Here is a 14,294-nt window from a genome sequence, read left to right as displayed (position 1 = left end):
TAGTGGCAATAGCCTGGTATCAGTAGTCTCTGTATCAAATTTTATCGCGATCGAACCAATCATACTTTAACCATACTTTTTTGACAATCAGTTGTTTGCTCACTTGTAATAGATGATGGATAATTCTGCTTTAAATACGGTGAGTTTTCCCTAAAAATATCTTCTGGAACAGTCCAAGAACTTCCTTTCCAATAGGCGCACCGCTATGCAAGAAGGGCGGAGGCACATTTTCGCTACAAACGCTTTGACGAAGCAATCGAATGCCACAAGCAAGTCATTGAGCAGCTCCAGAATGCCATCCGCCTGGCCACAGTGGACAAGAGTGTGGTGTCCCTACAACTCCAGCGGGAGTACCATGTGAAACAGATTGAATTCCTCAATATGCGGAAGATGCAATTCGAAAAGTACAGGAAGGCAATTGAGCAGGAGAAAGGTTCAGACTTCTGGGAGCAGAAGGAGAAGACGAGGACCAATCAGACTGAGCTTTTTAAGGCTATTGAGAATTCCGATGCCCTCCTTGCGGGGCTCCTTGTAAAATCATCAAGTGGCCAGATGGAGGTGGAAAATATCACTGAAACCCTCCGGGAGTTGCAATCAATCAACAAGCAAATCCACATATTTGCCCACTCGCTGTCAGAACAACTGGATGGATGTATAATCGATGCTGATGTCCTGCGGGAGAAGATTCGTGCAGAGATGGCACCTAAAGATGATGATTCGGATGATAAGGAAGCCTCAAGTGTGAGATCCCTCTCACCAGACAAGCAAGAGTACAAAGCCGTTGAGTCTCTCGATAACATTCTGCAGGATCTCAATGAGATCCAAGAACTACCAAATCTTCCACCTCTCCAGCTACCTAACTTTGATTATTCCCGCTTCAGTGATTCCGGAACCTCCGCTAAATCAGATTAAATTAATTTTATATTACATACTATGTACAACATATTTGGGATGCGAAAACACAATGTGGTTGCATTAAAGAACATTTAATAGACTTCACACAATTCTTAATAATTGAAAGTCAACAACCCCCTGATTTTTTTCTTTAAGATCTTCTGATTTACTTCTTGTTAACCAGGACGGATGGAGCGACTGTTGAAGAGACAAAGTATGGGTATGGGTTGACGTACTGCTGGTACGTTGGCACAAAGTAGGGGTTGTAGTGATCGTAGTGAGTCTGGTAGGGGTTGTAATAGCGTGGATGTGTGTAGTACGATGCCCTTGGGGGTACAACCACAGTCTTGGGGACTGCAAAAGGTGTAGATGAGACAACTGGTGTGGGTGTCACGGAGACCACGGGGTGGACGGTGCTGCTCTCAACTGGAACAACCACAGAAGCTGATGGCACAAGAGTTGGGGAAACAAGACGAGAAGCTTCTAGGGGGGCAACTTCATCAGGCTGCTGTGGCAGATGATCACCATAGGCACGGTAGCCATTGCGGTCGGCGATGTAGTGCACAGTGTAGGTCTTTCCATCGGGAGCCACATAGGAGTAGGAACCACGAACAATGTGCTCAAGACCATTCTGGAGGCTGCTCTCGACAGCTCGGATTCCATTTCCAGTCTCGTACCTAAAAAAATTAATTTACGAAAAAACTGTTAGAGAAAATTAAAAAACTCCATAAGCTCTTTTCTTTAATGTTTAAAGTCGTTACAAAATGTTATTATTTACTCCTTTTGTACAAAATGTTATTCAGGATTTTTGTCTTTTTCACATCTTTAACGTTTTCAGTGAACCAACCAACCTGACAGGAGACTCTATTTTGTGGCTCCAAAACCTGGACGTGCAATTGTAGAATTGTGATTTCGTGTTTATTTATTAGTGCCGTACTAGTGCCATACGATATATATATGTATAGTGAACCAATATGAGAGTAATTAAGAATTAAGAGTTGTTAATCTTATTTTCTCATCCACATATGTTTGAGGAAAACTAGGAAAAGTTTTTATCAAATTTTAAAATAAGATAAAACTCATGCTAGATCATAAATGTTTTTGTACTTCTTAGCTCCATTCTCATATTGATTCAGAGAGAATATCTTAATTAAATCATCCTAAATTTTAAAGAGAGAGAGCACATATTAATCAAATAAGCGCCTGTAAATAGTTTTCTACAAGACTGATTTGTTGTCTCATTTTTGCGTCATCCCGAAATAGTGGGAGGTTTTAATTAAAATTTAAGTTAAAATTATTTCTTTCATTTACTACGTCTCCAAGGTGCTCCCAAAGTCACCATGTTAATCTCCCCGGACTGTGACAATTTGTGCAAGCAAACTGGGAGTGTCTGTGGGTGGATTCCATGTGGGTAAGATGAGGAGTCTTGGGGATACTTGGTTGTGTGAAAGCATGTCGTGGGGAGGGTAGAAAAAATTGACATGAAATTAAATTGTACAAGAGACCAAACGGGAGAGTTCCTTTGAGTTTTAGCTCCTTGAGAATCAACATGCCTTTCTTGGGGGATTTTCCCAAAGTGGAATTCCTGCTTTTTTGTGCACGTGGATATTTTAGGGGTGAATAAGAGACAAAGATTTTCCCATTGAATTATGTGGAGTGGAAATTTCAAGCATGTCATTGCTCAAACTACTAGAACAAATTGTATATAAGTATATGGGAGATGGTAGGGCAAAAAAAAATGGTGCGGAGTTGTGTTAGAAAATATTTGGAATTTATGTGTCCAGGAGAAATTGCAAAACACGAATATTTGTTATCATGTCTCAACTGAGTGTATTAAAAAATTCAATATACTCTCAAATAGACGGGGTAAACCTAAAACTTTTAGTATGGTTTTGTGATTCTTGTTAACTTGTTATATATGAATGTGAGGGAAGGTATTTGGATCGACTTGGAAAGTTTTTTCCCCTCATTCCCCATAAAAAGGACAATTTCTCATCAAACAAACAATTTTGGTTAGGTCTAGAAAAAATCCTCAAGCAGCAGTTTTACTAAAAGTTAATCTTTGAAGATAAAATCCATCCATCTTCAGGAATTCTTATTCATTTCTTTTTAATTTTTAAAAGCTTTTGAGCTTAAGTATAACACAATAGCTGTCTTTGTGATATAATCATAAAGCGATGACTTTTTTTTTGGTATATTATATACTCACTCGTAGTTGTAGCTGCCATCGGGATGGGATTCGGTGTTCATCTTGAGGATTGGAGCAGCAGCCTCGGCAGTTTTGTACGCATACTTGGCAGTGGGATGATATTCAAATGTGGGAGCAGTGTAAACTTGGGGGTGGCGGTAGTGGAATGGGTTGTAGTGGTTGTAGTAGTTGTTTTTGAATGGGCTCGTAAAAAGGTGGCTCACATCGCGAGCATCTCGAGCTTTTTCTGTGTCCTTCTTCTCCTCGCCAAGTGCAACAGAGCACATTGCCAGCAAAAGGATTGCAATGACCTAGAAAATTATTTATTTTTTTCTTCAGTGTCTAATGCGCAGAGATTAGCAGAGTCATGAAGAGGAAAAATTTAAATTAACAAAAAATCTCTCCAAAATTATATACTCTCTAAAAGCTCTTCTATCTCCTCATGTAATGAATATTTAACAATTCAAATGCATCCTGAAAGCTTTTTCGTTAGCTGTACACTGCCTGCAGTAATGTTGTAAGTAACACGAGAAGCACAATCTCAATTATGACATGCCATGAAATTCCAAAGTGGTCCTCGTGAAAGGATATACTGAGGATCACACAACACAAGGAATTTATTGGCCGTCAAAATGAACATTCTTCAGGAAATGAAGTTGATTTATGAGTCAATTTGAAACGCTGTGAAAAGGTATTACTGAAACATATCTCCCGATATTATATAACGTAAGTCATCTTCTATAGAGTGATATTTTTTTCCAATTACTTCTCTTAATAAGGCTCCAATTTGGAAGTAATGTGCTCGATTAGTATTAATGCTTTTGATAATATTTCGAGAGAATTCCTTTAAAAAACAGCTTAAATAATGATTATTAGAAACTTTTATAAAAAAAGAAAAACTATTTTTACTTCATTGAAAGCTCTCTTCACAGCATTAACCATAAAGTATAAATAGATTTAAGATAGAATAGTAAAGTGTTTATTTTATATGCCAGAGATAATTTTAAGGATCTACAAATTAATACATTTTAATATAACTACAACTTTAATCTGATTTCTCAATAATGAGCGCCCCTGAATTGTATTTGGAAATGTTAATTTTAATCTAAATTTATTTGATAAGCAACATAATACAAACAACATTATGGCTGGAAAATTCAAAATATCACGATTAAAGATCATTCGTGACCTTCCTACTGCTACAGTTTCGAATGTCAATTGATTTTATTTCGCATTCTTACATAATCTTCATTGTCTTTTACTTCCTCAATCGTTTTCAGAGTTTTCAAAGCAGATTCACATCTTCTTAAAATATTCCCATGACCTTTTAAAGAGGCCTAATAATGTAATACTACGTACAAAAGCTAATTTGGATTCCAATCATAGAAAATAAAATTTAAATTTAATTATCTCAAGAGGTTTGAATTACTGTCAAATTGTCTATAAAAATTCAAATTCAAAAACAAATGTTTTTTTTTTAAATGGGTACAAAAAAAGCAACTTAATTATTGCTTTATTAACATTATTGTCAGAATCAATTCACGCTGAAAATAATTTTATGGTAGAATATAATTCCAAATTAATTGTGATGAACGTGATGAATGTGTTATTTTTTCCACAAAGAATTTTCACAACATTTTAACATTTTTCTACCTAATAATATGTATATAATTAAAAAAGCAATATTTTTGTTCATTACTTTTTATCTATAGGAAAATTTTTTTTTTACCACCCAACGCACAATATAAAAAATAATAAATGATCATAATTAATTTGTTAAAAAAAAAGGAACATACCGTTTTCATATTTTATCCTTGTTCTTCGTGTGTTCCGGACGGGATATTAAATGGAAATTGATGAATTGATTTTTAATAACTTCCTTTTTTTGCAGATTTGTCACTTTTTTTTTTAATTTTTTAATTTTGTTGCCGAAACAACAAAATACACACGATGTGCTCTTGTGGGGAAATAACAAAAAACTGCTCTTGAAAAATCTCAGCATCGTACTTTTATATGTGGAGCAAATGTGCTGAAATTTGCATACACATAGAAATTTTTGGTTATTATAGTGGAATAAATAAAAGAAAAAAAAAATGAGAATCAGAAAATTTACCATTTCTCACTTAAAACGAATCATCGATGTATTGTTACGTGGTTGTGAGACAATCGCCGAAATATCAAATAAGAAGACCCAGAGTCTCACCAGAGAGGAAATTATTCAGTTTCATTTTCATTATATGGTCAAAATGGGCATGGGAGGATTTGTATTTATTTGGTGGCGGTCAGAAGAGCATTTTGGGACTTGCCGTACCATAAGGTTGCGTAAATGTCAAGTTTAAGATATTCCAGTTTGCTGAGAGTGAAATTTTTGCACACAAAAGAGGCCTCCTCTGGTCAGAGGGATTAGTCACTGGCGTCTCCATCAGCAGATTTACGTGCTTCCCAAAAATGTGGTTTATTAGAAACAGCACCAATAAATTCCTTTTGCCATAAAATGCCTCCAGAGTCTACGAAAGTGCTGAAAAAGCTTCTAAAGCTTTCATTAAATTTAAATGTCATTTCTCAGACAATACAGTTCTGTACCAAGAATTATGCAGCTGAATCATTCTATGAGAAGTGGCGAAGTGATGTTACATAGAAGAATATTTGATGTTATATTTTTTATATGTTAATATTTTTTTTATTAACTAAATGACGAGATGCATAATATAAGCAACTAACTAATGAAAATATAATAAAAGCTGTTGCGCTCCTTTTTACACCACATACCTGTTTAATTGGTGAGTAGGCTGGTACAAATTAAAGGGGATGTTTGTAAATTTAATTCCCCTCGGATTTATGTGTCTGAAACCGCATTTTAGGTATAAGGTAGAAGTTTGTGTTTGCTAGATGGAAAAGCAGCACTGAGAGTTCTTTTTATTTTCCAAATTGATTCAAGAGTCTTGAAGATTTTATTGTTGGAAGATTAAAATAATCTTGCCAGAATTTTAAATTACTTTCAGGAAATATTTCATCGCAATCATTGTTGTTGTTTTTTTTTAATAAAAAAACATGGATTTTTGTATATTTTCTCCAGACAGAAGACTCCCTGTTGTAATACATATTTCATGTTGTGTATTCTGCGGGTGTGCTGTTGTACATGCATTTTTTCTCAGAATATTCTATTGGAAAGTATAAATGTACACATAACAGAATGGAAGTTTATATAATATTGTGCACAATAAAATTCTAGAAATATGCATGTTACATTTAGGAAAAAAAAATGTGAGAAAGATATAATGAAGTGTTTTTTATTCTTTCAAAATCCACCTGTTTAAAAAAATATGCTCAAGTTTTTTTTTTTTAAAAAGGTTATTGTACTTACTTGATGTTGATTATTATTTAAAACCATTTACCAACAATAAATTAAAGATCAAAAAACGAGAATGGCAATAAACATTGGCCCACGAAATTGTTCTAAAAACATCAGACAATCAGAATTTTTTCGACGGGGCAATAAAATGGTTGAATGAAATTTTCCAAAAGCGGTGGTTATTAAAATAAAATGACTTTTCTTTGAACCGTATCGTTTTGTGAGAGAAACGATAATTTCTATTACGTGGGCGTCATTTAGTCCATTAAAGTACGAAATTTTATATACATCTCGTTTCATTTATGTACGTACAATTATGTATTTTCTATAAAAATTAATGTCCAGAATGAAAGTAGATGTAAACTCATTAAAAATAATATTATTGAACTATAGATTTAAAATTTCTCCTGTCCTATGTATATATTTAATAGAAAATTAAATAAAATTGTTTCGGACATTGGATGAGGGAGCCTCAATAATGTATGAAAAGCAAGTTGCATTGTATTGTTGTACAAAAAGCGAATTAATGAGTTTTCCTAAAAGAATACAAGGACTTTTCAGAGCAAAATTTCGTCGTCAATGTAAAATTAAGGATTTAATCAATTTAAAAAGTTTCACCTCTAATATTAATCGCTAAAATTCACAATTCCAAGAAATTACAATTATTCTAGAAATAGATTTTCCACAGTTCCCAGCAAAAATTTTGTTCAATATTCTTAATAGGAATTGATGGAACTTTTTTTCTTATTCCTTACCTCTCTCCCTGTCGACTAAATTATATTAAGAAATCAATACTGAAAAATGACTTGCTCTCCTTTGAGTGAAATAAGTATACAAGATTCATTCTTCTTTCTGCCAAAAATATTACACAATGTCATTGGCTATCCGATGAATTTAAGAAGTCATTTCATCTCTGAGACAATACACTTTAGTGGTGTTTCTTGGGAAAATGGTTAAATTTGTATATAGGTAAATTCAGTGAATGCAAATGAGTTATTCATGTGCGCAAGGAAACAATGGATGTTATTGAAAATTAATAAATTTACCATCAACCTGTTACTCTTGCTGTCTTTTATTTTGCCCTATGATTCGGTGCTTCTCATTGGATTCCGCACAAAAGCAAAATGCTCGGATTTTTGGGAATCTCAGAGCTTGAGAATAGAAAAGTGGGGGAAACCGCGAAGAAAAATGAGGCAATAAATGACCGAAAAAGACGTTTAGTGCGTTAAATTTGCTGAACGCAGATGTGTGGTGACGGAAGCAGTGGGTGGTGCGTTATTAATTGGTTCCAAAACGTAAGAGACCACATAATTGCCAAGTTTACCAGGGGACACGCATTTCATGGTACATGAGAGACAATAAGGGTGAATCACTTCAGAAAATTCCCTGTATATATGGATTTATTGCGGCATCTAGTGCTGTTTCTCCGTAGGGCTGAGCAAATGGGTGATCATGAGGCTCAAAATGATGTAAAGGGACTTGCTCTTCCTGTCATCGTTCTATGTATCTATCTATATTTATACATGAGTCCAATATATATTACTTCCTTTTATTCATATTACTTCCTCTGGTGACAAATTGCTGAGGCATCTTCTCAACCCATTCCATCTACCTTCTCTTTGACAGAGAGGTGTCTCAATGAAGGTGAGTAGATGGAATGTTGGCAGGTGGAGCGCATGTGTTGCCCTTGATGAAAGACTTTTAAAGACCTATTTGCAATATATCACCCATCGAAGCTGTACTAATTCGCAATTTAAACAACAGGAGTGTGTTCACACATAAGGAACTTTCAGAAGAAAAGTATAGGAATCCAGTTCATCTCAAAAAAGGCATTCTAAACTAAAAAAATTAGCCAATAAACTCGGCTGGTGGCTGAAATATTTTGGTTAAATGGGGCTTGTGGAGCACTAAAATTCCCCATAAGCCTGATAGTTGTGTCTGGCGCTGAGGTAGAAATAATAAAAATGATGATTTTTTTGAATTTCCATAAAAATCATATTTAGATTATCTAATAATTCGCATAAAAGGTGTTTTCAACTCACTATAAAAATATCGTGTAACATAAATTTACTTGGATATGACGCATTCACGCGCCAAGAAATTTAAATTATGTTTATATTTTTGGAATGCTATTTAATCCAGATAAACTCAATAAATACCTCGTGAGCCATTGTCATAAGTTTTCGGCATGCATGATCAAAATTAGAAATACCATAGGAAGAAATATTGACAGCATCCGTGTGCCAGGAGATTAGTTTTTCCAAAGAGCAAACAAAAAAGAAGAAGTTTTTTTTAGAAAGGGGCTTACATTTTGCAAATTGCGATACAAAATACATGTTTTAAATAAAATAAAATTTTATTTTATTTCATAATCGTCTGTCTGTGCGGGGGATTCTATAAAAACACAATTCATTACAATAGGTACAACAGGTGTTTTTCCCTTGCAGTTGGAGAAATAAACGGGATAATTGTCGTAAATTAACTATAAATTTCTTAAAGAGATGTGAGTGTTATTTTTTTTTATACAAATGAATAACCTCTTTGAATATTCTTAAGGAATTACTACAGAGTATAATAGATAATACAGAAATGAGAAGAAAAATGTCAAGCATCCACCAACGCTTTTCTGCAAGATCAAGGTTTTATGTTGAACTTACTTAAATGCCAATGGACTCATGATTTCGTGCTTGAATCACTAACTAGGGATTACTTTCAATATATACATACATAGTATTCAGTGAAAGGATCCGGTGTGGTGAGGAACTTGACTTTTCTCTTCCCTCGAGTGGATAAACTTGGAGGTGTATATTTAATGAGACTTTGAGCACGGATTTCCTGGTATCCTCTCAGTTTGCACTGCGAAAATCTATGCTGCCGCTTCGTAGCACTTGGACGGGGTTATACAGCGCAGTGTGAAAAAATGTGAGGGGGTTTAGTCAGAGAAAATTGATAGCTTAGACATTAAGTAGATACGATGTGAGATATGAAATTGAAACTTTATTTATTTTGCGCCACATGAAAAGCTTATTTTGTACTTTATGGTTGCGTCATGATGAGGGTTTAGTCGCTTGAGTATTTGCTTAAATGGTAAATTGTAAGCATTATTCATCGCATCATTGTCTTTTTTTTGCGACCAAATGGGATGGCAGTAGATGCGATGTGGGTATTAATTTGTGAAAAATAGGCCCCTTTAGTGTTACAGCGAGACCCCATTCACGAGATTTAATGACACGTTGGGGTGTGCACTCGAGGCATGATATCTCATTCAAAATATAATATCTTTGGTGATAAGTGTCCTTTTGTATGTCACCAAGAATGTATGGCACGGATGGCGGAAATCGATTCATAATTTGCATTATCTCATGGATGACTTCGTCTTTTATATTGGCACAAGATGAAAAAGCCCCAAGAAGGATTGCTTTTCCATATAAGATATAGATGTGTATTATATGCCAACATGGCTTGTGGGAGATGTAAAATCTCTCTTCGATGGCTGTTTCTGCGGTGCGAAGTCACAGTGAGGATGTGGAAAACCGCATAAGAGGTACCACATCTATTCTTGTGCGGTTGAAATGGCAATATGGAAGGATCATTTTTCACGCTTCACCATAAGGGGTTGTGAAAAAAGCTTTTTACGATCGTTTTCCCATCTTGCAGATGCACGGTTAGATTTTTAAAAGGGAACTTTCAAAGTAAAGACTGATTGCTTTTTTCTTCTCTTTTTTTACTTAATTGCTAACTGAAATCTCAAGTTGATAAACTTTGAAACTTTTTATTACATTGAGAGAGCTTTTTGTCCAAAATCGATTTCAGAAACCTGACAAAAGCAGATATCTTAATTTATGTAGTTACATAAGTACTTCTTTGAATCGTATAGTAGTATCTCGTGTTTGAGTGCCACAGAATCATTAAAAAAAAGTATTTCTTATTGCCATATTTTAGAGAATTTTTAGTCTAATTTTTAATGTACCGATTCAAAGTATTCGAACATTTTACGAAATCACTAATAATAAACTAATTCGTGTAGTTACTGTGACATTTATGCGTGTTTGTATTATACTACCTTTTGTTCAAAAGAGCACGTGTACTACCGAAAATGTTAATTTATCCAATTGAGTTTGAAACTTGATTTTTTAATGTTTGAATACTCTTGGGTTTTGCGGCACAAAAAAATCACGAAAAAAAACTGCAAGAGTGATGAAAAATAAACATTCAGGTGAAATGGGTGAAATGAGATGTGATATATGCGATATGAGTCGTTCTCGGTGCAATTGTGTTTATTTTACCACAGGAAACATCCATTTAGCCCAATATATCAGTTTGATGGGATAACCACGCAGTATTATGTATTCGGTGGACAAGTGCGGAAATGCAGTGATAGTTGTAAATATATACCTTTGAATAGCTACGTATTTTGGCTTTATGCATTCCAGTTTTATGGTGTTTATTTGCTAGCGCCCTATGAAATTCATGATAAACGTACATCACTTTCAATGAGATTTAGCACCTCTCGCCGCAGGCATTTTCTCTCCTGTCCTGTGATAGGTGGACACCATAATCCATCATATAAGTTACATGTATGTATATGTATATAAGGTACCTACCTATAATCAGGATAAACCAAACCTGCACCGCAAATTGCTTATATCGCCGAACGAGCGTTGTACACAAAAGGAACCACTAAAACACCTGACTGGACATCAGCAATTTGCTATACCATCCCCGGCTATTGCTTACCGATTACTTCTTTTCATCTTGCTCCAAAATGATGGGAGGTATATGTGCAGGGGATTGAACGTTTGGAGTTTAATCGAATGTTTTACTGGTGGTCCATTTCACAAAACATTTTGCCAGCTTTTTTTTTCAATAAGGGAGAAAGCAAAATATTTCACAAGAACATCATTGCCAGAAGCTTCCTCATTCCCCGAAATTCATGTCAGACATGAAAACAATTTATCGCACGACTCTCCACCCTATTCTCACATTTTAAACCGCATTTCAAACAGAGTGATTGGCTGTTTTACCTTTCCAAAAAAAATTCTTGATTGATTTTTAGTTTTTCTTATAACAATGCATTAAGAACTTTTAAAGTTAAAGTTCTTGTTCAGATCGCCAAAAGTTGTTCAAGTCAATGAATATACGGTGAATTATAAAAGATAGATATGGTGAGAGTTCTTTATATAATCATCATTTTTATTAAAATGTTTGAATTCTCTTGTGTTAGGTATCTAAATGTAAATGATTTGCAATACTCCATGTGTATGTGCTATTGGATGCAAAGAATTCTCTACGGAAATCTAAAGTTTCAGAAACACTAATGACGCAAAGCTATCTTGAGAGGGAGGGAGAATCTCAAATAAGCACCAAGGGTACTATAAGTGGAAAGAGCAAGTTGCAAAATTTTAGAATACTCATTTGAATAGTTGAGCTTGATGACAGCATTAGCACAAGAGAGAAAGTTCGTGATGCTCAAAGCCAATGAAAGATTCTGGTTGCAGCATTTTCCTGGAAGCATTTTCATCACACTCCCACCACTCTATATAAGCGTGAATAATTCATGAGTCCCTGAGTGAGACAAATTTGGTGATCCACGAGAAAATTGAAATCAAACATATCTGAGAGTCATTCTGATTAAATTTCTTGTATAAGACTGTGAAAACAAAACAGCTAAGCGTGGATCTGCTTAACATATCAATAGTTAACTCTCTTCCATTCGCTTGCTTCCCAATTGAGGGGTGTGATTGCCTTCGCCCAGGAACAATGTTGAATATTGATGAGCGGTTTTCTGATTAAAGTTCAATTTTGACGAATAAAACAAACTTTTACACAATTTTTTTTTGGTTGATTTTGAATTCAACGAGGTGAGGGATCCATTGAGATTTCTCTACACCCCACATTTCCGCGCCATAATTCAATATGAAAAGTTATTCAAATGAACCACAGAGTCATGAATGTTGCGATGAAAACATCATAATTGTGAAGGAAGAATTGGTACTGGCGCGAGGGGACTCATTTCATGGATTTGTTGGGAAATCAAATGGTATTTTGTTGGGGAAGACAGGGAAATAACATTGAGAGTTTTACATATATTTTTGCGTGAATCTGAACAGATTGCTGTCGTAAATATTGATCCACGGCGTCGATATGAATTTCAATGTAACACGGTTTGGTACGACAGTATCATGAATTGCTTCCCTTCCTGACAGTTTTGTTATTGTTGGCAGAGTGATCTCATGGCTTTTGGGACTTTGGATTTTCCTCTTCTGTGTATATTCCAATAAAATGACATAGTACAATGAAGCTTCCTCATTACTTGACCTTTTTCACCCAAACTTTAGCTATTCCTTCTGTAAATGACTAATAATTCAAGTACATTGGATTAAGAGCGGTACAGTATTCAAACATATAGAAATGAAAATGTATTGACAATTGCCAAAAATAATATAAAAAGCTAATATTGAGAAAAATTCAGTTTGTAAATTAATTATCAATATCTGAAAAAAATTGATGGATTTTTATAAAAATATTTTTTTATCTGATACTTGTGGTGTACGAAGACAGAAGGAAAAGAGTCATTTTTAAATTCTTAAAAGTTCCCAAAAAATAATAAAAAAATCAAAAAATTCTGCATGAAAATCTTGTTATAAAAAATTTTCCTCTCCTAAAGCTTAATACATAATTCATCATATAAATAAGCCCATTAAGTGGGAGGGATTTTTTCTTATATTCATAAATATTTAAAAAGCCACATAAAAGCAATAAATTAAAAATTTAATTTTATGTGAAAAAGGAAATTAATTTATGCTAAATATCCTATTTAATTTATTACTTATTGTATATTTTGAAATCAATGTTGCGGAAAAGTTTTTCATTAAATTATTGAGGTTGAATTTAAATTAATTCAGTGCTTTTGGGAAATTGTTTTGTGGTACAAACCGTATTTGTCTTAGGATTAAAGGAAATTTGAAATATTGTACGTTTTGCACACCACTAATTATTTTAATTAGGGTGAAAGTCCAAATTGTTAAAATTATGTACATAAATTAGCGTAATACTGCTCTAAATAATTTAGCAAAATTACCCGATTTATCTATACGGTGGAGTGAATTTGTGGATGTACGGGTATTTCACCTAGGATTAATGTAAAATATGGGCTATTCAGTGAATTATCTATGACACGAATTATGCAATACGATAAACCATTTTCAATGAGATAACATCATCAGAACATACATAATAGATGCAAAATGTGGAACACCTCCCGATGCAAATATGTTCTAAATGAGGTAGAATAAATTTAATATCAACAAGATTTAAATTGAATTTTCGAATTCAATAATTTTTTGATATTATCTGCAATGAATAATATATGTGGGTTAAATTGATTCCATCCACATATTTTATTGATAAATTAAATTTTCCTAATATTTTTATAATCTTTATTAATATGTAATAATTATTTAATATTAAAGTGATTAATTCGTCTTAAAAGGCTGCTAAACAATAACTACTTCCTATTGATAAATATTCATTAAAGCACCTAACATGGCTTAATACCATGAAAATATCCAATTATTTTTTTTACATATAAGTTTTTCTTCAGCACCGAGAGAGGGAAGAAAACTAACACAGAGAAAAATAACCTTAAGAAATTTGAGTCAAGGAAGAAAATGTAAAACTCGAGACTTTCGCCTTTTTCAGAACGAAGAAAAAAAGAAGGAAGGATGAAAATGTTAAAGAGAGTGAGTTCTTTAGCCTTTCAAACACCCATTTCCCTCAATATAGACTTTCCGATATAGGATTACCCTTCTCGATAGTTTACTCTTGCCCTCCGTCACTTTCCAATATCGACAGTGGGTG

At 34.1% G+C, this 14,294-nt stretch overlaps 2 protein-coding genes across 5 annotated transcripts in view; one reads left to right on the top strand and one right to left on the bottom strand.

The window, feature by feature from the left end:
* The first annotated feature begins 8 nt into the window (after positions 1–8).
* Positions 9–994, top strand: LOC129797711 (nuclear receptor-binding factor 2-like). Its single transcript, XM_055840532.1, has 2 exons — positions 9–139; positions 196–994. The coding sequence occupies exons 1-2, from the start codon at positions 113–115 to the stop codon at positions 910–912; spliced, it is 744 nt and encodes a 247-aa protein (XP_055696507.1). The 5' UTR covers positions 9–112; the 3' UTR covers positions 913–994.
* The window catches only part of LOC129797580 (tyramine receptor 1), a 63,649-nt gene continuing 50,325 nt past the window's right edge, over positions 971–14,294 (bottom strand). The window contains exons 1-3 of one of the 4 annotated variants that reach the window (XM_055840325.1): positions 4,879–5,068; positions 3,104–3,393; positions 971–1,571 (exon numbers count right to left, since the gene is read on the bottom strand). In XM_055840325.1, the coding sequence (XP_055696300.1) occupies positions 1,061–1,571; positions 3,104–3,393; positions 4,879–4,887 (810 nt within the window). In that variant the 5' untranslated portion in view covers positions 4,888–5,068 and the 3' untranslated portion in view covers positions 971–1,060. Of the gene's footprint in view, positions 1,572–3,103; positions 3,394–4,878; positions 5,112–14,294 lie in introns of those variants that run through there. The other 3 variants (XM_055840326.1, XM_055840319.1, XM_055840324.1) reach the window with 3 other exon arrangements.

This window comes from Lutzomyia longipalpis, chromosome 1 (assembly GCF_024334085.1).
Source record: "Lutzomyia longipalpis isolate SR_M1_2022 chromosome 1, ASM2433408v1".
NCBI lineage: Eukaryota > Metazoa > Arthropoda > Insecta > Diptera > Psychodidae > Lutzomyia > Lutzomyia longipalpis.
Note: the sequence above shows the minus strand (reverse complement) of the source record. Positions and strands in the feature narration are given on the sequence as shown.

Coding starts and splice junctions, on each gene's coding strand:
- LOC129797711 (XM_055840532.1), top strand. CDS start 113: ATGATGGATAATTCTGCTTTAAATACG. Junction 140..195: donor ATAATTCTGCTTTAAATACG/GTGAGTTTTCCC, acceptor CCTTTCCAATAG/GCGCACCGCTATGCAAGAAG.